Source organism: Phascolarctos cinereus, unplaced genomic scaffold, assembly GCF_003287225.1.
Source record: "Phascolarctos cinereus isolate Bilbo 61053 unplaced genomic scaffold, phaCin_HiC Scaffold_4;HRSCAF=312, whole genome shotgun sequence".
Lineage (NCBI taxonomy): Eukaryota > Metazoa > Chordata > Mammalia > Diprotodontia > Phascolarctidae > Phascolarctos > Phascolarctos cinereus.
The window spans coordinates 683,965,367-683,989,174 of NW_027555847.1; the positions used below are offsets into that span (position 1 = coordinate 683,965,367).

At 46.1% G+C, this 23,808-nt stretch overlaps 1 protein-coding gene across 1 annotated transcript in view; it reads left to right on the forward strand.

The window, feature by feature from the left end:
• ARHGEF18 (Rho/Rac guanine nucleotide exchange factor 18) overlaps positions 1 to 23,808 on the forward strand; it is a 101,931-nt gene that overhangs the window by 8,015 nt on the left and 70,108 nt on the right. Inside the window, 9 exon segments of the mRNA XM_078154247.1 lie at positions 133 to 242; positions 2,888 to 3,252; positions 5,342 to 5,537; positions 10,982 to 11,096; positions 14,552 to 14,609; positions 16,447 to 16,491; positions 19,574 to 19,654; positions 20,045 to 20,150; positions 20,776 to 20,929. Coding sequence (XP_078010373.1) covers positions 133 to 242; positions 2,888 to 3,252; positions 5,342 to 5,537; positions 10,982 to 11,096; positions 14,552 to 14,609; positions 16,447 to 16,491; positions 19,574 to 19,654; positions 20,045 to 20,150; positions 20,776 to 20,929 — 1,230 coding nt within the window.

Below are 23,808 nucleotides of genomic sequence, written 5' to 3' on the forward strand. Positions count from 1 at the left end.
GCAGAGGGAGGAGGCCGGAGGATGATTGATTTAGATCTGAAAAGGGTCCTCAAACCAGAATTCTCCACTCCCGGAAGCCTCTGAGGCTCCTTCCTCTACTGAAAGCGTCTACTCCTCTTTCTCTATCCACAGGTTCTGAGGGCAAGGCCTGTGACCTCCCCTCGGATGGCAGCCCCCATTCCCTCCCAGTGTCCCTGAAAGCTGACAGCCATGCCCTCTTCTCTGCCATGGCTGGGGAACAGGCAAGTACAGGGCAGGGGGGCCGTTAGGGGGAGGAAGAGGGAGAGAGGGGAGGTTTGCTTTGTTCTGGCTTTGGGGTCTGAGGGGATAATAAGAAAAAAGGCTTTAGAGGAATCTAGAAGAGCTGTGAATCTGGAGCTATCCAGGACTCGGCAGAGGCTCTGAAAGGCTGGAGAGGAGCTGGGGGAGCCTGGGGGAGGCAGGGCTGGAAAGTGCCTGGAGGGGCTGGAAGCAAATAGACTAGAGGACGGGTAAAGTGAAGGCTTTCTAGGGACTAGGAGAGTCAGAGAAAGGCAGCTGAGGGTGAGGGAAAGGGCTTGCTTTTGGGACTGCTCTGGTCACACTGGGCTGTCTCGCCAACAGGGCTAACCCATAAGCTCCTAGTGTTGACCTGCATTTGGCCTCCTCTGAACCTAGGCACTGCCCTAGGACCGATGTGGGTCTTTGGGGCCAGGCCTTCAGGAAGGACAGAACTAGTAAATCAATTCAACTTACCAAACATCTACTATATGCCAAGCATGTTGCTGGTTGCTGGGTACACAAAGACAATAGTTCTTACCTTTGAGGAGCTTGCATTATACTGGACAATCGCAGCCTCCCAGTGTTGGGGAGGACCTCAGAGACCATTGAATCCAACTCACCATTTTTGCAAATGGCAGAAACAGAGGCCCAGAAAGAGACCAGGATGTACTTAATCACAGACGATCCATCGCCCAAGTGTTGATTGAATTGTTATTCAGGCAAATATCAAAGGATATATTAAGTGCCAGGCACTGTGCTAAGCACTGGGGATACAAAGAAAGACAAAAGACAGCCCCTGCCTTCAAGGAGCTCCCAGTCGAATGGAGAGACAACACGTGTAAGATAAATCAGAGGTAATCTACAGAGGGAAGGCAGTCCCATTAAGGGGGATAAGGGAAAGGCTTCTTGCAGAGGGAGATTTTAGCGGAGACTTGAAGGAAGCCAGGAGGCGGAGATGACAGCATTCCAAGCAAGGGCATAAATGTGAGACAGCGGCCACCCTCGAGGATATAAGCAGATTTTCTAGCAAGTCAGCAGGAGAGCTGAGGTCTTCTGAGTCCCAGTATAGAACTTTGGGCTCTATTCTATACCAAGAACCAAAATTATAGGTTGAGTGAGGCCAGAGGACTTGAGCTCTGGGTTCTAGGCTGATCACCGAGCACTGCCTCTGAGCTCCAGACTCTGGCCTGGGCTGAGATCTGGGCTCCAGGCTCTAGGCTCAGCTCTGTGGCTGATGTAGCCCAGACTGGAGGGTGGGAGGGAACCTGGGCCTGTTTGTTGCCAAAGCTCCGCCGGCCTCCAGCAGAGGAGTTCACAATGTCCTGACATGTTTATGTTTCCAAGAAAATGAAAACCAGAGGAGTCCAGGGGATTTGGGAAACCAGGAAACCGCTTCATCCCCTGGCAGCAAAAACAACAGCTCTGCATGGACGCGCAGATTCCCAGACACAAACAGACACACAGACCTCACAAACCCACACATTCAATAGTCACAGCACATGCAAACATAAGCACGTGTGCACACAGGAGAGACAACACGTGTAATTCACATGTGTGTAAATATACTTGCATGTCTGCATATTCATGGTTATGTAGATAGATGCACACATGCATAGTCATATGTACATGCTCACACATCTGTATTGATAGCTCACATTTGTCTTTCATTTAAGTCTGCACAGTGTTGTACATATATCTTAATTTAAGCCTGTATACATTATATATGTATGTATATATATATATACACTATGTAATATCCATACAGGGCAACTAGGTGGTACAATGGATAGAATGCCAGGCCTCGAGTCAAGAAGAGCTGAGTTCAAATGTGACCTCAGATACTTACTAGCTGTGTGACCTTGGGCAAGTCACTTAACTCTGCCTCAGTTTTCTCTTCTATAAAGTGAGGAGGTTGGACTGGTGACCTCAAAGGTTCCCTCTAATTCTAAATCTATGATCCAAGGAAACTGTGGGAGCCATTTATAATAATAATTATTATTAATGATAATGATAATTTATTATTATAACTAGCATTTATATAGAACTTGCAGTTTCATATGCAATCATTTTTTTATTATCTTATGTTATGGAATTGCTTGTTTTATTCCATAAATTAAAAATAAATAAAAATTTTTTAAAAAGATTTTTAAGATGTGCGCAGAGCTCTACATACATTTTATCCTCACAAATCTTGGAGGTAGGTGCTAGCATCATCCCCATTTTATAGATAAGGAAAATGAGTAGAAAATAGCTATGAGACTTTCTCAGGGTCACATGGCTGGTAAGTGTCTGAGGCTGAATTTGAACTCAGGTCTTCCCAAATCCAGAGCAGGCACTCTATCTGCCGTACCACTACCTAGCTGCCCGCAGTGACTTGCTCAGACTCAAACAGGTAGAAAGTGACTAAGGTGGGATTTGGACTCTTCCAGACTGCAAGTCCCACGTTTATCAGTGCCATGGTGTCTCAGGTGAAAGACTCCCTCTTCAAATCCTAGAATCCAGTGCTGCTCCCAGGCCAAGGGACTAGGGTCTAGAATGGCTGGGAGGGTTGCTGCAGGGATTGAGGGGACAGGGGTGGTACCGAGGCCTCAGCCAGATTTGTGACAGTTCTCTTTTTCTCTGGCAGGAGGCTGGTTCTGTGCCAGAGCTGGAAGATGTCCACAGCAGCACTGAGGACCTTCTGTCAATAGACATGGCTCTCCAGGGTACAGAGTACTACAGAGACCTGGGCTATGGAGCACCTGTGGAGATGACATCATGGGTCCCTCTGGCCTCTTGCTCACAGGAGAAGCCACCAGGGGAACTTGTAGCCCCGCAGCTCCAGGAACCTGGTTGCTTTCTTCAGAGCCCGAATGGCCTCTGTCCTGAGGCTCGAGGAGCCGAGCCCTTTCCCATGTTGGCCCATTCAATGACCACATCTCGGAGACATAGCTGGGAGAGGCCTCTGTCTCCCTTAGATGTCGGAAGGAGGTCAGGCATCACCAGAGTGAGGTGGGGCTGGGAGGGCAACCTTCATCACTGCCACCACGGAGGGAAAGGGACTGAGAGCACCTTGACCAGATAATCCGAGTCATTCATTTCTTCTCTGTTTCCTCTCTCCTCATTCCCTCTCTTCATAGGTTGTGGTTTGTCCTTCGTTCTGGAGGAGGACCATGACATCAGGAAGATGATGCCATGACTTGCAAGTGAATTGGATTTAAGTGAGGAAGGACTGTGCAGAGTCACCAGCCTCAGTTTCTCCTCTGGAGCCATCTGGGTCCAGTGGCCAGATATAGACCAGAACAACTGAAGATAGCCTAGGATGCAATAGGAGACCTTGGCCTTTTTAAGCTAAGGTCTTTCTGAGTTCTCACTTTGATTGAGGCAACACCCATTCACTGATTAGGGCTGCTTAAAAAGTGAGCCAAGGGATGGCCCCTTTAATAATTGGGGGGGAGAAAAAGGGCAAGGGCCATCTCCATTCATCCTGATTCATATCTGGCCACTGGACCCAGATGGCAATGGAGGAGAAAGTGAGGCTATTGATTTTGCACAGCCTTCCTTCACTTAAATTCTATTCAGTGCAAGTCATGGCATCATCTGCCTGATGTCATGGTTCTCTTCCAGAACAAAGGACAAACCACGACCCGTGAGTATTCTGAGCTCCCCCCTGAGATCCAAACTGGCCAGTTCCAGTAGGGCAGCGCCTCTCCTCTCCTTTCTCTTTCTCTCTTTTTCTTCCGTCCTCCCCTTCCCTGCTTCCTATCTCCTCTCTTCTCCTCTCCCCACATAGGATATCATGCTCTTACCTGAAGGTGCGCTACCAAAGGAAGGTAAATTTTGAAGGTTGAAATCTACCTAGATATCTTGGGGTTTACTGGCTAAAATTCTTTCTTAAAGCCCATGCCTTAAACCCAATCTACTCTAACTCTCATTGGGTTGGCCAACAACGGGTTTCTACCCAAGCACCACTTAATGGTTATGGTTTGGGCCCCTTGGCTCAGAGTGAAAGTAAAAATGTAAAAAGTTTAAAAAAAATTATCTCTTTGGGCCAGAAACCCTCAGGGTCTTCCCCTCCCAGTTTGATTTTTTTTTTTTATTAAAGGGGCCCTCCCTTGCCTCACTTCCAAAAAAGCCCTAGTCACTGAATGGGTCTTGCCACAGAAGACCTTAGTTTAAAAGGGCTGTGGTCTCCCATTGCATCCTGGGCCATCTACAGTCTTCCTGATCTGTTCTTGCCACTAGATCCAGATGGCTCAGGAAGAGAAAGTAAGGCTGGTGACTTTGCACAGCCCTCCCTCACTGAAATCCAATTCACTTGAAAATCATGGAATCCTCTTCGAGAACCACGACATGGTTCCTTCTCTTATTTTTTTTCCTTTCTTTTTCTCCCCTTCTCTCATCTACTACTTTCCCTTCTCTCCTCTCCTTTCTTTCCTCACCCTTGTTCCCTCCCAGTCTCCTTCCCTTCCTCCCCTTTTCTTTCCTTCCTTCCTTCCCCTTCCCTTACCCCCCTTCTCTCCCTTCCCTTCCTTCTCCTCCCTGTCCTTCATCTCCTCAATTTTCTTCCTCTCCATCTCAACGTCTCATAATGGGTTAAAGCCTAACTTGCCTTGAAGCAGACCACCCAGATAGTAAGATAGAGGGAAGTCCAGATCTTTGTCCTCTACTGGACATGTTTTCTCTCTTACCACTTCCTCCTTACCCTCCTTAATTGTGCAGTCTCTCCAAATAGGCAACAGAAACCTCCACCCCAATCCGTCACCTGGCTGGGCCCTGCCCATGTTCCTGACCCTAAATTTGGCCAAATATTCCCATGTGGGGCCAGTACGGGGAAAGAGATACCAGCATGTTTCTCTCTGGGATAAACTGTTCATTTCCTAAAGGGTAGTGAGTCCATTGGCAATCTCTTCCCTTCTTCCCCCAACTCCTCCATCCTTGACAAAGTATGAATTACATTCTACTTGCCCAGGGTATGGTTTGCAGTACTTGCCCTAGATACCAAAATCCCTAGTTATAGCTCTGAGGTTGATGGCTACGCAGATGCAGAGTAGGGAGGGTGTCCATGACCCACCACAACTCACTGCCTTCTCCCCGCCAGACTCAGCCTGGACACCTCGGACCTGGGCAGTGATGAGGAGCGAAGTTTGCCCAGAACATTTGCCAGCCATTCCTTGAATCTGCCTGGAGGGGGCTTGAAGGCCTGGGCAAAGAGGACAGGTCACCAAGCCACCTTCCAGGGCAGAGCCTCACCTGAGCTGCCCTACATAGTTGTGGAAAAGCCAACGAGACAGCAGGTAAGCGGGCATACGATGCAACAGGCAAGCCACATACTGCAGACAGCCTTTCCCAGTTCTGGGCCAGAGGCGAGCTGCAAAGTCAGGATGTGCTGCTTATTTCTGAGGCTAGACCTTGTGGCCAGTGGCACCTTGGTCTAGCCCAGTCCTTCCCAGTCCCTATTGTCTGAAGGATAAAAGAACAAAGCCTTCAGCATGGCATTCAAAGCCCTCCACAGTATATTTCCCACTTTTCTTTATAGGGTTTTTTTTTTATTCTGAAATTAAGAAATAAAACAAGCATTTCCATAACATAGTAAAACCAGGCGAATTCCCTATTACTTCTCCCCCCCCTTTTTGCTAGGCAACCAGGATTAAGTGACTTGCCCAGGGTCACACAGCTAGCAAGTGTCAAGTGTCTGAGGCTAGATTTGAACTCAGGCCCTTCTGCCTCCAGAGCCGGTGTTCCATCCACTGCGCTATCTAGCTATCCCACCTATTACTTCTTTTTTCACAATTCTAGATTCTAGCCAAGCTGGTCTGTTCCCTGTTCCCTTAACTTGGCATTCCATCTTCCATCTCCAGAGGCTACCCGAAATGCCAGGAAGTCCTTCCTTCTCACTTCTGCCCTGTGGAAGCTGCCTTCTTAGCCCCACTCAAGTACTGCCCCTCCTCCAGGAAGCCCAGCCCTATCTCCCTCCTGGTTAGGACTCTCTTGCCTCAAATGATCATGTATTTATTCATCCATGTGTTTGCCATCTCATCACTCCAGTGGAATGGAAGTTTCTTGAGGGCAGGGACTGTTAATGTTTTTTCTTTATATTACCAATACAATGCCTCAAATATAGTAATTAGTAATTAATTATATTGTACATATTAATTATATTTATACATTATAAATACATATTTATATTTTATACATTCTATATTAATATTTTATATTTATATATGCATATAAAATATAATATAAAATTAATAAATGTTTGTTTTATTGAATTCATTTGAAGGAAAAGCCCTCTACAGCTTGATTTAAGATTCAAGAACTTTTTTTTTTTGATTCTCAGCATCTTTCTGCCCTGCTCGATCTGCCCCTACGGCTGCTACACTTATATAGAACCAGATTGAGAGACCCAGGGAGAATATCTCCATTCCCAGGAAATGGGCTATGGATCATCTTTCAATTCTAACAACATTTGTTATATTTAATAACAAAAAAATAGGTAGTGTAGTGGATAGAGAGCTGAGCCTGGAGTCAGGAGTTCAAATCTGGTCTCATACCTTTACTAGCTGTATGACCCTGGGTAAGTCACTAAACCTTCCTCAGCCTAATTTTTCTCATCTATAAAATAGGTATAATAGTAACACCTATCTCCCAGGATTGTCAGGAGGATCAAATAACATGATATTTAATATATAACATAAATAGCTAATAATTGAATATAATTATTAATATATGATATAATCATGTATTATATAGATACTATCATATAAAGTGCTTTACAAACCTTCAAGCCTATATAAATACTAGTTATTAATTTATCATAGTTGTTATTGTTATTACTATTCCTATATGAGTGATTTTCAACAAGTCCCTTAATCTTTCTGAGCTTACTGCATTTTTTTTGGCCATAAGATGAGAAGATTGAAGTTAGACGATTCCCAATGTCTCCTCCAGCTCTAAATCTTAAAGTTTCAAACTTTATTTGTCCCCACATGTCACCCCACAGGCCAGACACACAGCAAGCCTTAGTAGAAATATATTCAATTGAACTGACAGACTTAGGAGCCATATTCCATATGCATGATCCTTCTAGCATTTGCCCAAAGTCCAGTTTGAAAAACTGGAGATGCCAGAGTCCAGCCTCTGACTGGTCCAGAGAAAAGGCAATGATGGTTCCATTGTCCTTTGCCCTGCTCAGACCCCATCTGGTATGTGTTTTCCAACTGTGGATTCTGCATTGGAGAAAGGGCATTGGCAAAGTGAAACATATCCAAGATGGTGGGCAAGACTGGAGAACAAGCCAGAGAAGGATGTAATGATTCAACTGGAACCATTTAGCCTAGAAGAGAAAAGCTTTAGGGTGGATGGGAGAGCTGTCTTCAAGTATTTGAAGAGCTGTCAGCTTCTTTCACCCCAGAGGGCTGAACTCAGAGCAGAAGTCTGCAGAGATGTAAATTGAGATGTGATAAGAGGAAGAGTTTACAAACAGTTCTAATCCAAAGTGGATTGGGCTGCTTTGGAGGTTCTGTACTCCCTCCCAGCTCAGAGATTCTGTGGACAAAGGTTAAAAAAGAAAAAAAAAGAGGGGCAAACGAAAGATCTTGGGGAATATTCACACTTGGAGAGTAGGAAGGAGAAGACAAGCTTTGGTAACAGAGCCAAAAGTGGTTAGAGGGGGAGGAGGAGAACTGGGAAAAGAGTAGTGTCATGGAAATATTCCCTTGGAAGAGAGAAAAACCAGTGTCAAATGTTGCAAAGTTGTCATGGAAGACAAGCATTGAAGAGGGGGCCATAGACTTAGTCCCTGAGGGCAGAACTTGCAGCAGTCCCCACCTGGAGCATTTATTATGCTCCTTAGATGTGCCAGAAACAAAGACAAAAGCTGGACAGTACCTGCCCTCAAGGAACTTACATTCTAATGAAGGAGGCAATATGCATGTATAGAATCATTGTTGTTGTTTGTCCTTCATTCTTGAAGAGGACCATGACATCCAGGAGGTGATGCCGTGACTTGCACGTGAATGGGATTTAAGTGAGGCAGGACTATGCAAAGTCACCAGCCTCACTCTCTCCTCTGGAGCCGTCTGGATCCAGTGGCCAGATATAGATCAGAGTGATTGGAGATGTAACAGAGTTACATACAAACTCATTTAAGGGAACCTGATAGTGAGAGCACTAGCCGTTGAAGGGACTGAGAATCCTCTCTCTTGAAGGTGGTCATATGTGAACTGAATCTCAAAGGAAGCCAGGGATTCCATGAGGCAGACATGAGGAGAGAGGGCATTGTGTGTGAGGAATAGTAAGATGGCCAATCTGGCAGAGACATAGAATGCCTAGAGGAGAGTGATGTATAATAAGTTTGGAAAGGTAGAAAGGGGCCGGTCTGTGAAGGGCTTTAAATGCCTGAACAGAGAAGTTTATATTTGATCCTAGAGGTAGTAGGGAACCACTGGAGTTTATTTAGGAAAGCACTTTGATATATGTATGGAGGTTGAATTGGCATGGAGAGAGATTTGTGGCAGGGACACCAAATAGGAGACTTTTGCGATAGTCCAGGTAAGAGGTGATGAGGGCCTTAATTGAGGTGCTGGGCAACAAAGTGGAAAGAAAGGAATGGAGGTGAGAAGGGTTGTGGAGATAACAATGACAAGAGTCAGTTGACTAGATCTACAGTGTGAGTGGAGGTGAGGCATCAAAGATGACCCACTCCTCCTCTCCCTCTCACCCTTCTCTCCCTGAGGTTTTGATCTTATGTGATTTGGAAAGATGGTGGTACCCTTCCTAGAAATAAGGAAGTTCAGAAGCCCCACCTGGGCTGGGAGAGGGGAAGAAATGAGTTTTGGATATGTTGAATTTGAGTATTGGACATGCTATTCTAAATATCCAATAGGCAGCTGGCAATGTGAAACTGGAGGTCAAGAGAGAGACTGGGGCTGGTTATATAGATCTGAGAGTCATCTACATAGAGATGACAATTGAATCTGTGAGAGCTGATGAAATCACCCAAGTGATGGAGTGTGAAGAAGGAAAGAGGGAGGAAGACAAAGCCCAGAGGAGTACCCCCAGTTAGGGGATGTGGCATGGGGGGAAATCTTGCAAGTGAAGAGTGAAATGGATTGGTCAGACAGATATCAGGGAAAACCCGAAAGAAATGAGTGATGCAAAACCCAGAAAGGAGACGATTACTGAGAGAAGAGAGAATAGACATTGTCCGGGGCTATAGGGGAGTCAGGAAAGATGAGGACTGGGAAAAGGCCATTAGATCTGACAATTAAGAGATCACGGGTAATTTTGAAAAGAGCAGTTCCAGTTGAAGGATGAGCTTGGAAGCTGGATTGCATTGGGTTTGGAAGAGAGTGAAAGGAGAGGAAGTGGAGGCAGATGCAGAGAGGCAGAGTTTGACTCCATGTAAGGAAAACCTTCCTAATAATTAGAGCCGCCCAAAAGTGGCCTGAGCTGCCTCCAAAGGGATTGGATTCCCCTTTCAATGGAGGTCTTTTGGCAGAGGAGGAATGGCCATTTGTCAATGAGGTTGTAGGAGGGATTCTTCTTTAGTTCTGGGTTGGACTAGCTGGTCTCCAAATTCCCTTCGAATTGTGAGATTCTGTGATTCCTGTGGGGGCTGAGAGTTAAATTAAAGGCCTCTGATATCCAGTCTTCATCTCCCTCCCCTTGGATACTTCCTCAGATCCCCATTTCATTGTGTATATTCTCCCAGACTGCCAGTGATCAAGGGAATGAATCTTTGGGCAAAATAACCGTGCCATGATTCCATCAGCCATTGTCTCCTACTGTAAGCTACACTAGGAACTCCAGGAGAGTGAGGAGGTGACGGATTTAGACTTTACATCTCCTCTAGTTCCAAAGTGCACATTTTTGTTCCCTGACCTGTGATTTGGCTAGCGTAGGTAATTTCCAGTGGGGAAATTCCTTCTACCATATCAGCACTCTTTCCCCAATTTATAGTCTTGGAGAGTTGCCTGAGGGCACTGAGGGGGGAAGTCTTGCCCAGGTCACATAGCCAATTTGAGTCACAGGCAAGATTTGAACCAGGGCTTCTGACTTATAGGCTGGTTCTCTATCCACTGAACCACACTGCCTCTCTGTATATAGAAGGTACTTAATGAATGTTTATTAATAACTATAATAGCTTCCAAGGATCATGGAATTTCATAATTGAAAGAGACATGAAAACTAAGCTGTAGGAGGGAACTTTCCTTCAGTATAATTCTGTTAAACACATATATCTTATACCCCTAATGCTAGGGGTCTGGTCAGGGTGCTGGTGTTGGGGTTGGTATAAAAAGCCTCTCTGGGCCTACCCCTTCATCAAACTCTGGATCAGACTGGGTCCTCTTCCCCACAAGGTCTCTCCAGGTGGACTCCACCCATTGAATGTCATTGAGATTTTGTGGATGCCGCCATCTTTAATTTTAGACCATAGCCCGGGAATAGGTTAGAAAGGGGTCTTGGAGAGCACTGGACTCTGCTGAATCAGCTACACTTTTGGGGCCTGGGCCTTTGCCCCAAGGATACCTGATAGCTTCTCCAAGTACCCTGGCCTTGCTACGGGACCTTGAGCGAGTGTCTCCTTCCCATCTCTGGGTCACAGTTTCCTGCTCGGTAGCAAGAAGAGTTTGGGCTGGGTGCTCTCTAAGACACTTCTCCCTCTCAAGGCTTTTTCCATCCTGAGATTCTTTTTTCAGCCCCTGATTCTCTTCACTGAAATACCTTACTCCTGCAGGAATTTGACAGCTCTTGGAAGAGGCTGAGGTCAAGGTCTGTTCCTCAAACTGGTGATATGGTTTCTTCCTCAAGAATCGCTCAGAACCTGGAGGTTTCCATTCCAGCTGCCCAAGGTTTGTTTTGCACTACTGGAGGAGAGGGAGTGTCCCTCAGGGGACATTCTCTGCAACGTGGCCTTGACTCAGGCTTCCTTCCCTCTACCCACCGATTTGTAAACTGTCCCTTTCCCACAGGCAAGACCAGAGAGTGGAAGCCCAAGGGACTTCCTCTTTGACAGAGGGTGAGAGTAAGGGCCCCAGGTTTGGTCCAAAGTTGGTCATTCCAGCTCCTGGCCCCCTATTTAAAAAAAAATTATTATCTACCTAAGGAGGATGTAGTCAGCCCTGCCCCAGTGGGACACTCCTCAGCCCTTTCAGGGAAGACAGGCTGCCTAGGGGGAAGGGCATCCCAGATGCTTGGATTTGAAGAAATGTGTGGCTGGGTAGAAATTCCATTCAGCTGTCCTGATCATGTTCAGGATCTGGCTGTTCAGGGACCAGATGCTTGTTCACAGAGGAAGGAGGGACACACAGAGGAATTGCTTCTCCTTCCACTATTGCCTCCCCATCTCCCAACACTCCAGGGGCACTATGTGTGGCTGTCTCTGGGCACCTTTAATCACTTTTAAACCATAATCCTGTGGTTCTGGGATCCCTCCTTTCCCCTTTTCCTAGCCTTTTTCATCTACATCTGTCTCTGTTTATTTCCCCTGTCTCTCTCTGCATGTGTATCACTCATTCTGTCTGTCCTTTGTGTTTGTATATGTGTCCATGCCTATGTGGCTCTGCCTGGTTTCTTTCTTTGTGCAGATGATTCTCTCTGTTTCCTTTTCTGTATTGTTTCTTTGGGGGGTGGGCGGTTCTCTTTCTTTCTCCGTGTGTGTAACCTGCAACCCAACACTCCAAGCTTTCCATAGATTGGACTTGATCTTGAGGGTACCTCCAAATTCTCATTCTCTTTGCTTCATTTGGTCCTCACCCAGACTTCCCTTTGGAAAATCTTAGAATGTACCCTAAAAATATCTCACCTCTAGGGAGGTCCACAGATTGGGTCTCAGGCCTCCCACAAATATTCAAGTAGTAATGCTTTTATCAGGCATAAGATAGCCCAAATTTAATCTCCACAAAAAATGAGGAAAATCCATAGAGAAATAGCAGCTCATAAACACTTCTCCTTCTCTGGTAAGTCCCACCTTTTCCTGAGGTCCCAAATCCTCCAGACTCAAGTATCGTAGTTCATATTCCCTTGGGGTTCCTAGGGAGGAAATTCTCTGACACGCAGCAGCTAGGAGGGCCAGGGGATAGAGTCAAGAAGTCCTAAGTGGGGAATCCCGCCTCAGATACTAGTGATGTGACCCTAAGCAAGTCGCTTAGTTTTTTTCAGCCTTAGTATTCTCATCTATAAAATGGGGAAAATAACAGCACCTGTCTCCCTAGGTCTCTGTGAGGGTCAAATGAGATAATATTTATAAAATGCTTTTCAAATCTTTAAGTGCTATATAGATGCCGACTATTTTCATTATTATTTCAGGGAGTCTCCCTTTAACCCCAGCAGCCTATAGGGGCGTCTAGACTTATGGGAACTTGAACTCTCCCATAAAGGAAAAAAACAAACCAATCAGCCTTTGGAATTGCTAGAGAAGCAAGTCCCTTTCTCACTGGACTTGTGCTGTTCAGACAATTCGTATTAACAGAGGGCAAAATTATAATAAGAATAGCTAGCATTTATGTGGCATTTTGAGGTTTGCAAAGCTCTGTACAAATATTATCTCATTTTCATCCTTACCACAACCCTAGGAGGTAGGTGCTATTATTATGCCCATTTTACAGATGAGGAAACTGAGGCCAGCAGAGGTTAAATGGCTTGCCCAGGATCACTCAGCTCTCAAGTGTTTTGAGGCCAGATTTGAACTTGGGTCTTCCTGACTGCAAGGCTAGCATTCTAGCCACTTCCATCACCTTGCTGGCAGGACTTTTGCTCTCCCATGTGATGGCTCCCCTGCCGTTCTACTCTCTTGGAAGGGTCAAGTGCCCAACCCTCCTCTCTCCAAGAGGTTGGCACAGCTCAGGAACTCCATTTCTTTCACCAGAAAGTTGAATCCCAAACTCTACAACTTGGAATTATTTGAGAGAGAACTTGGAGTTGGTGGTATTGACCACAAAGTACCCCTTCTCTCTCTAGAGGACTGGATTCTAGAACTTTAAAACTTGGGTGGCCATTGAGGCAACCCTGAGTCTGGTGCTACCCAGTAAAAATAATCTTCTGTCCCTAGAAGGCTAGATTCTAGGGTCATACTGGCCAGAAAATTTCCTGTCTCCATTATATAAGAAGCTGCAGTTAAGGGATTCCCAAGATCCTCCTTTCCCTAGCTGTGGCCGTAGTCTAGAACTCTCTTCTTAGGGCAGATCCCATGATGACATTCACCAGTCCTGGAGAGAAACAGCTCCTCCTAGGACCCAGGTCAGCTCTGAAGCAGTGATAAGTCCTCCAAAAGGAAGAACATAGAAAAAGTCCTTTGATGGGAAAACTCCCTTTTTTAGAGACCAGCAACTGAGGGACAGCTCCTCCCATCATGAACCAAGCCAACCAGCCCATCTTTGATCACAGACCTATCTTCCATGAGCTTCTATGAAGCTAAGGGGCTTGTCCAAATCCTCCCTAGGGGACAGGGCCTGGACCTGTGATTTCACTGGGCTTAGGGAACTCCCTCTCCTAATGCAAGTAATGCAATTTGTTGTCTTAGAAAGCTGCCTGAGGCACTGAGAAATTAAGTGACTTGCCCAGGGTTCATCAGAGGTAAGGTGTCAGAGGTGAGACTTGAACCCAGGTCGGAGGATGGCTTGATTTCCAGAAGACCCATGAACTCAAATGGAAAAAAAAAATTATATCTTTAGTTCCAGATAATTGGTTTCCCTTGTAATCCTAAGTATTTTATTTTATGCATTTAAAAACGTGATTCTGCAAAGGGATGCATAGGCTTCACCAGGTTGTCCAAGGGGTCCGTGACAAAAAAGGTAAGAGCCGCTGGCCCATAGGAAGGTCACAGGGAAAAGTCTTGAAGAAAGGCTCCCCACCCTCATCAAGCTGATGGGGAACTCCCCCACATTCACCCACTACAGCTCTCTTAGTCTCCCTCTGAAGCTCATTTTAGGTCCCTTCCTTTTTCTCTCTGCCATTCAGTCTGTCTCTGGCTGTGTCTGCCTCTCCTGTGCACCTTCCCTTCCTGGGGATTCCCACGTACCTCTGTTTCTCTGCCTGATTTTTCTCTCTTCTATTTGCTCTCATGTTTCACTTTTTCTCTTGCCAGAAGCCCCAAGGACTTTCACTTACTTTCACCCATCTCATGACAAGAGTTGCTAAGCAGGGGGTCAGGTCACAAACAGCCATATGCCTCACCTTACCAGGGGCCAGCAACATTCAGTACTGGCCCCACACAGGGTGGGCAGTGGGTGGCTCTGGTGAGGTCTAGATCTTGGGAGCCTGAATCTTATTCCTCTGTGTTTTGTGTTTATTTGGTGTTCTATTCTAGGTATTGAACCCCCTATGCTGGAAAGAGCAGAAAAAGACCACGTGTCCCCTGATCATGTGTGAGTACCCCTGATTTTACAGTAGTCCAGAGGCAAGAAGGGGAGAGGAAAGCACCTGAGGCTGGAGCTGTGTTCTGCCTGCCCAAGTGACAAGATGAATTTGGGTGGGGAAAAAGGAGGTGGAGAGGCAGTAAACCACTTATTGGCCCTTCATAACTAATTTTCCATTTTCTTTTTCTTTTTTAATTTTTAGGCAATTGGGGTTAAGTGACTTGCCCAGGGTCATACAGCTATTAAGTGTCAAGTGTTTGGTCTGAGGCCAGATTTGAACTCAGGTCCTCCTGACTTCAGGGCATGTGCTCTATCCACTTCGCCACCTAGCTGCCCCTAAACTTCCATTTTCTAATGTGATCTTTGGTCATGGGCAAGACCCTTCCTCTCAGTCAGTCAGTCACTCAACAAACATCCTTGGTTTGCTTAATCTCCCATCAAGTAAAGACAGTACACTGATAATCCCTATAACCCCTTCCAACTCTGATATACCATGTACCATGAATCCCTCATCTTATCCCTGTCACTCTACAGGGGAAGAAACTTTTTTTTTTCAAGCAGTCAAAAATGGTGCTGATACTTAAACCAGGAAGAGCCAAAACAGAGAAAGAAAACTATAGACCAATTTATCTAATGAATATCGATACAAAAATTTTAAAGAAACAGACACCTGAGCGTCTCAATCAGACACTAGGGTAATCCCTAATGAAATTTCCAACCTGACCCCTGAGGCTTTAGGCTCAGAGGACACAGGGGGCAGAAACCATGAGCACAGACACAAAGACATAGGCACATACAGGGACCCAGACACACATTCCTCATGCACTTTTCTCCAGCTGTCATCTCCATGTCTTTGCCCAAGCTGTCCCCTGTGTCTAGAATGCCCTCCTCAGTTTCCTTCAAAGCTCAACTCAAGGACTTTCTTGATGTCTCCATCCCCTCTCCCAGCTGCTAGTGCTTCACCCCCTCACCTCGTATTTATTTACAAATGTCTTTATTTAGAAGTGGATGGAGCACTGGGCTTTGAATCAGGAAGGCTCATCTTCCTGAGTTCAAATCTGGCCTCAGACACTTACTAGCTATATGACCCTGGGCAAGTCACTTAACCCTGTTGGCCTCAGTTTCCTCATCTGTAAATCGAGCTAGAGAAGGAAATAGCAAACCACTCCAGCATCTTCCCCAAAAAAACCCCCAAATGGGGTCACGACACATTTGAAAGGACTCAGCAACAACCACCTTTTTTTATTTTGCACATATTCTTATGTTCATATTCCTCTGATAAAATGTAGGCTCTCTGAGGGCAGGCAATGTTTCTTTTTTTTTCTTTGTATCTCCAGCACCAAGTCCAACGGTTGGCACGTGATAGGTCCTTAATACATACTTGATTGATTGATACACACAAACACACATAAACTCAACTCTCCAAAGTACATAGAATCAGATACCCCAAGTCTTAAGTATCACTTTTAGAAAATTATGCTTTATTTACTTAATAAATAAAAAAAAATTTAAGATTCATTTAAAAATTTTTTGAGTTCCAAATTCTCTCCCTCCCTCCAGCCCCTCTCCTACCCATTGAAAAGGCAAGCAGGGGCAGTTGGGAGACCTGGTGGATAGAGCTCTGGCACTAAAATCAGCATGACCTGAATTCAGGTCCAGCCTCAGACACTTACCAGCTGTGTGACCCTGCGCAAGTCACTTAACCCCAACTGCCTCAAAAAAAAAAGATAAGCAATATGATATCAATTATACACATGAGATCACGTAAAACATACTTCCACATTAGCCATATGGTGCATCACTTGGAATAAACAATGTGTGTCATTCTCTCTGTATCTCTCTCTAGCTTAATTGTCCAGCAAGTCCTTCAAGAGCTCAAGCAGTACCATGGGTGAGTATGGCAGGATTCTTAAGGCCCCCGGACCTAAGGCTAGTGCCCTGCTAGGCTCCTCCAGGGAGAAGATGACCCAGAATTTGGAGGTGACCTGACCCTAGTTCATGCTCAGGACTTTTTGTTTGTTTTCTGAGCTATGGTTAGCAGAATGCAATGGAAAGGATGCTGAGGCTTGGGAGCCAGGTCAAGTCTCAGCTTCGCAGCTTAACCACTAGTTCACTTTGTGTGTGTGTGTGTGTGTGTGTGTGTGTGTGTGTGTGTGTGTGTGTGTGTGTGTGTGTCTGTCCTTGGGCAGGTCCCTCCCCTATTTTGGGCCTCAGTTTTTCCATCTGTGAAATGAGGGGATTGGGCTGGGTGATTCCAAGGCTCCTTCCAGCTTTAACATCCTATGATTTCTGTTTCTGAGTCACAACATAGGATCATCTAGTTAGAGCTCAAAGGGGCCTGACATCAGCTCAGCATATCTTCCCTGAGCCCACCTTGTGCCCAGCCTAGAGCTCCATGGGCATGGATCAGGCTGCTCTTCTCACCGCTTGCCACGGCACATGCTCTGTGCTTTTGCTCATGCTAGCTGCCCACTTGGGATCTCCCCCTTCTCTCTGCCTCTTCAGATCTGCCCGTCCTTCACAATGTAGCTCAGCTCTCCAGTCTCACCTCCTCCATGAAGCCCTCCCAGGATTATTCCATCCTCAGCAACTGTCTTCCTTATACCTATTGATACCAGTTATTTGAAACTTACTCGCATAAGGCCTCATAATGTTATTCAGGTTTCTATAGATGTGTCTCATCTCATCAAATTAGACAGTGAAGGTCATGAGGATAGGGACTGGTTCTCCTACATCTCTGGATCCCCTGTAAGCCCCTGGCACCTAGTATGTGCCCTTAGTCAGTATTTGTAAATGAGTGTCATTGGGTTCTAAACCCAACTCTGAGACTATTTCAATGTGTGACCCTGGGCAAGTCAATTCCCTTCTCTGGGCCTCAGTTTTCCCATCTGCAAAATGGGAATGACCTCAACAGTCTCTTTCAGTTCTAAATCACTATAATCCTATATAAAAAAGTTAGAGAACATTTGTAATATATGATCAGAAGTTAAGCCTTACGGGGTAGACTCAACATTGCTGGATTTCAGAGAAGGGGGAGATTGCTCTCTGCAGGCTGAAGTCATCTGGTCACATGGAAAGACCTTGCAGGAAATGTAGATTTAGAGCTGGAAAGGACCTTGGACATCATCTGGCTCAACCCCCTCATTTTACAGTTGAGGAAACTTAGGACCATACACATGTAGTAAGCAAGCAGCGCAGCTGGAATTTGAACCCAGATCCTTTGACTCTGATTCCAGTATTCTTTCTATGGCTCTAGAATATCAAAACTGGAATTCAGTTCCATTCAACAATTTTCTCTTTCTTGAAAAATTAATTTTTCATTGATGTCTTAGGTTTTTATCTATCTCCATAATTTCTCCAGTACTCTCCTCCTCCCCATAGAATCATCCCATATAACAGATAGTGTTTTTAAAGAGAAAAACAAAGAGTAAAAAAATCCACATAACTGATCAATGCATCAAGAAAGTCCAAAAAGTTGTACAGCGTACACCCCTTGTGGACTTCCCCCCACTGCCAAAGGGTGGGTAGGAGTGTCTTTTCCTATCTTTATTTTTGAATCATGCTTGTTCATTATGGGTTTTTTTTTAATTTAATATTTTATTTTTCCCCAATTACATGTAAAACCAATTGTTTAACATTGTTTTTTAAAAAAATTTTGAGTTCCAAATTCTCTTTCTTTCTCCCTCCCCACCCCACCCCCATTGAGAAGGCAAGCAATTTGATATAGGTTATACTTGTGTAGTCATGCAAAATATTCTTCCATGTTAGTCAGTTCATTATTGTTTTATAACATTTTTAAATTTTTTGTGTGGTTCTTTCCATTTCTATTTCAGTAAATATTTTTTAAGTGCCCCCTCCATACCCAGGCTCCATGCTAGGTATTTGGGATACAGAGATGCCTTCTACGAGCTTATGTCCCATACAGGAGTAAGCCTAGCCCAAGTGAAAGTATACTGGGGACCAAGGAAAGATCCAGGCAAAGGACTTTTGGAAACATTTGAGGAGAGATAAAAGATCTTCTTTAGCTGGCAGGAATCAGAGAAGGCTTCCTGGAGGATGTGGTACCTGAGCTGGGCCTTGGAAGAAGAGGAGCTTGGGCAGGCAGACATGAGGATGGAGTCCACAGCATGCATGTCACACAGCCTGAACAAATGCATGGGGTCTGGGGAAGGCAGGAAGAGATCAGGGACTGCCCAGAAGTCTCATGTGACTTTCCTGGAATGTGAGGCTAGAGAATTTAGAACTCATCTAGGCTCCCTGGTATTTGAAAGGAGGAAATAGGAGGAGGTGATGAGCCTTGAAGAATGAGTGGGATCTTTTTAGGGGAATGTCCCAGAGTCATAGGAAAGACAGCCCCTGCCCTCAAGGAGCTTACATTCTAATGGGAGAAAAGGCACAAAAGGGAGCTGACAAGAGGGGGAAGGTGCCTCCATGGGGGCACAGTATGGAAGCCCAGATACTTAGAAGTAGAGCCAGGAGGGGAATGAAGTTTGGCCAGCCTGAGCTCCTTCCCCAAATGGCAGCTCCTGGGAGGAATTCACCAATGGGAGAAGGACACTGGTATGACAGAGGGATAATCCAGGCTGAGAGGGCTTCATGGGCAGAGAAAGTCCCAGGCACTGAAGGAAGCTCCAGGGTGAAAGGCACTGGGGCATGGTGGTAAAGTCCTGAGATTCAAAAGCAGAGTCAGGAGGGTAAGGAAGGGCCCAGGCAGGGTGTTTCCAAGTGAGGAAGTAGAGGAGGTGTCAGGCAGCTCAGACCTGGACGAATTGCTTTACACACCTGGAAAGCTGTGGGCATCCTGCCTGCTGGATATCTAGAAAGGAGGACAGGTGAGCCCCAGTCTGTGTTTGAGCAGATGTATGCAACAGACCCAAATTGACGCTGACCAGGGCAATGTTGCCCAGGACTGGTAGAATCTAAGGCTTTCCTTAAAAGGTGCTGAGTTGAGCTATTCTGTTTGACCTGCACAGGGCGAAGCAAAGGGCTCACTTAGGGGATGACCCCAGGGATTCCCAGCAGAACATAACTTGGTTTGAGTTCCTGTCCAGTGAGTGAGTATGTGAGGGGGTGGGGGGAGATCTTGCCCCAGTCGAGCTTGGGAAGAACTCCCAGGAGGAGGCCAATGCTAATGGCTGTAGTTCACAGCTGGCTTTGCAGCATGGGGGGTCTGTGGGAGAATGTTTTTGGGGATGAGCCTGGTATCACAAGAAGTTCTAACCAAGGACAGGGGAAGTGGGGAGGTGAGACACCCACCAGCTTTAGGGAATTAGGAATATGCTGTTCTAATGGACTCTGGGGAGAGCCTGTAGGCTCCAGCCCAAGGAGCTGGAAGTAGAGGAACTGACCCAGTCGGGGGTGAAACCAAGCCAAATCTCCCTGGCCTGATCCTCCTGGGCTTTTCTGATCCCCTGACCTGGGCTGTGTTGGGGATCCCGCTTCAGGAAGGAAGATGATGGGAAGAGTGAAAAGAGTGAAAAGGGAACCAAGGTGAAACGAAGGCTGAGCTCCCTGAGAAGTCGAGTCACTGGCTCCTGGCAGAAGGATAAGGTGAGGATGGTAAACCTGGCTCCATCACCCAGCTGGAACTGGGTGTCAGCTGGGAGTATGCTGGCCAGAACTGGGCATGAGCTGTCCAGGTTCTGATGGGAGCTGCCCATGTCCTCTCACATCCTTGCCCCTTAGGTAGCTCCCCCAGCTCAATCTCCAGAAAGCACCCTAAGGGTCTAATAGGGGGTCTGCCCTGTGGGTATTTTTGCCCTCAGGTCCCTGTATTCTGCTAAGGCTGTTCTCAGTGTGATCAGATACAAAGAACTCTGGATCTAGAGTCCAGGGACACGGATTCAAATTCTGACTCTGTGTCCTTGGGCAAGCCACAACCCCTCTGGTCTTCAGTTTCCTTATCTGTAAAGTGAAAGGGATATAATGACCTCTCAAGTTCCTTCTGACTCAAAATCTATGATATGATATGAAATTATATGATATATACATGACTCAGGATGACTTAAAGGGCCCCTTCCATAAATTTGAACCCAGGTCTTCTTGACTCCAGACTCAGTGTTCTGTCTGCTACACCATCAGCTTCCCTAGTTTCCTCATCTTTAAAATACAGGTAACTCAGCTCTAAAACTATGCTTCTCTGGCAGTTCTAAGATCTTCCTTCCTTCTTTCTCAGGGTAAGAACAAAGACCAACAGAAAGAGATAGAGCTGAGGGAAAAGTGGAGAAGCACAAATGGTCACCAGTTAGTGCCAGGGACTTTCTCCAGCTGTATCAACTGCTCCCTGTGTGGCAAACCCCTGCTCAATCGGAATGGGCTGCAATGCTTAAGTGAGTACCCTGGGCTGCTGGCGTTTCACAGGACTGGCTTCTTGTTAAGTCCCTTTCCTTGCCTGGCTCCCCAAGCTCATCTCCTCTCACCCAATCCTGCCTGCCGCCCTTCCACACTGCTCCCTATCCCTTCCCCGCCTGGCTGTCCATCTAGATTGTCCTGTCACTCACCTGTCTGGCTGTGCCTTTCCCACCTGCCAGATTCCCTCTCTACCTCTGGGGCCACCATTTCTACCATTGCCTGGCTGCTCTGGCTCACTGTTCTTCCCCCACTCCAACCAATTCCTTCTTTCGAACTCTTAGCATGAGCACATTCTCATTATTTTCCCTAAAGGCCTTCATGAGCTTCTAATATCAAGGACAGGAGTCTAGTGGGAAAAGGCTGGATTTAGAGTCAGAGACCTGGGTTTGAATCCCAAGATCAGACACTTAACCCCTTTGTAACTTTGGGCAGCTAGGTGGCGCTATAGTGCTTAGAGTGCTGGGCCTGGAGTCAGGAAGACTTTTTTTCCTGAGTTCAAATCCAGCTTCAGACACTTACTAGCTGGGTGACCCTGGGTAAGTCACTTAGCCCTATTTGCCTCAGTTTCCTCATCTGTAAAATAAGCTGGAGAAAGAAATGGCAAACCACTCCACTATCTTTGCCAAGAAAACCCCAAATGGGGTCACGAAGACTTGGACACAACTTAAAACTGACCAAAGACCGTATGTAGACCAGTAGTTCCAAACACACTACTTTGTGAGCTCTGACTGGCCTGGGGTAGTGGCATAAGGGGGATGAAGTCATAGTCAGATCTGCCCTATGGTATTCATTTGGTCAGTAATAAATGCAGAAGAAGGAAGGAAGAAAACAAGCCTTTATCAAATGCTTAATATGTGCCAGGCACCGTGCTAAACACTTACAAATATTATCTCATTTGATCCTCTCGACCACCCTGGAAGGGGGTAGTATTATTATTATCTCCATTTTACAGATGAGAAAACTGAGGCAAAGAGAGGTTAAAGTGACTTCCCTGCTGAGAAGGGAACATTCTTTTATGACCAGTACAAATACCTGACATTTCCTTGGTGGCTGCTCTGAAAATCTATCCTTCTCTCTTCCTAGAGGGATAATTTGTTCTCTCAGGGACCAAAATGGGAGGTAGGTTAAGCACTCAACTTTGAACCAGAGATTTAGGGAAGGAGGATAAATAAACATTTATTTCTAAGTGCCAGGCACTGTGCTAGGTGCTGCGGATACAAAAAGAAGCAAAAGACAGTCCCTGCCCTTAAGAAGCTTACAATCTAAATGGGGAGACAACATGCAAACAAATATTTACAAAGCAAGCTCTACACAGGATAAATAGGAAATAATTACCAGAGGGAATGCCCTAGAATAAAAGGGGCCTGGGGAAAGGCTTCCAGTAAAAGAAAGGATTTTAGTTGGCACTTTAAGGAAATTAGGCAGGTCAGTAGATGGTGTAGAAGAGGGTGAGTGTCCCAGGCAGACCTAGCGAGCACTTATAGCTCTTTAAAGTTTGCAGAACAATTTATAAAAATTATTTAATTTGATTCTCACAGCAAACCTGGGAGGTAGGGGCTATTGTTATCTGCATTTTATAGATGAGGAAACTGAGGCAGATAGGTTAAGGGACTTGCCCAGGGTCACACAGCTAGGATGTATCTGAAGTGGGATTTGCACTCGTGTCTTCTAGACTCCAGGTTTTGTGCTTTATCCACCCAGTCGCCATTTACTGCTTATGTGACCAACCTTAAGCAAATTCCCTAACCTCCACTGAGGCACCGTCTTTTCATGGGTAAAACATGAGGGTTAGATTAAATGGCCTCTGAGGGTTCATCTGAGATCCCTACCAGCTCTTGATCCCTCCTTTTAGGTCTGAAATAGTCTTTAGTCAGGGCTGTGACTAGGAATTTGAGCATTATGGGCAAATTTGGTTGAGGGGTGGGGAGGAAAGTATACTGGTGTACTTGGGAAAGAGGTTTCCCCTAGGGGTGGAGCTAAGTGTTATGTCAGCATGGAGACTTGAAGGGTGTGATACCACTGGAGCTCCCTGAAGCCTGACTCTTGGGTAAGTCCCAGACTGACCCTAGCCTCCCAGATCAGGGATGATGGGACCTTCTAGGCCCAGACTCTCATTCTCAGCCAGGTCAGGGACCTACCCATGGAAGGAGAGAGAATTGAGAAGGCATTTGCTCAGGTGCAGCCTTATCCATGCCCCTCCCTGGCTGGCCCCACAGCCACGGGTCCTGTCCCAGGATCCCAAAACCCTTCTTGGCTGCCCAGGGCTGGGTGTCCAGCCCACCAGGTGATGGCCAGGGCTGAGTGGTGCTGAGTTAATTGGATAAGTTGGTTGGGGTTAAAAACGAAGCTGTTTTCTGGTGCTAATGGAAAACATTACCAGCTCCAAGAGCCCAAGGTATTTTCTGTTCTACCAGAACACTGGGCTCACTTGGGCGATACAAACAATATCTCTTGTCATTTTGATTCAGTGTTTCTGACTCTGGAGCTTTATGGGAACTGAGGTGAAATTCTTGGGGGGGGGGCTGTGTGTGTGTGTGTGTGTGTGTGTGTGTGTGTGTGTGTGTGTGTGTGTGTGCGCGTGCGCACGTATCCATCACAAGAGTCTCAGAGGCGAGGCTATGTGGCTGGTGATTTAACCTGTTTGGGCATTTATCTGCCTAGAGAGGCAGTGTGGCATATTGGATAAAGCTTTGGACTTAGGGTTAGGAAAACCTGCATTTAGATCCTGTATCACTTACTTGTTAACTATGTAACCCCAGAACAATCGTTTCACTGGTCTTAGCCTCGCTTTGCTCCTGCTTCTCTCTGGACCTCCTCAGGATCTCTTTTGGGTCCACTCCCCTAGGGCTGCCTCGGT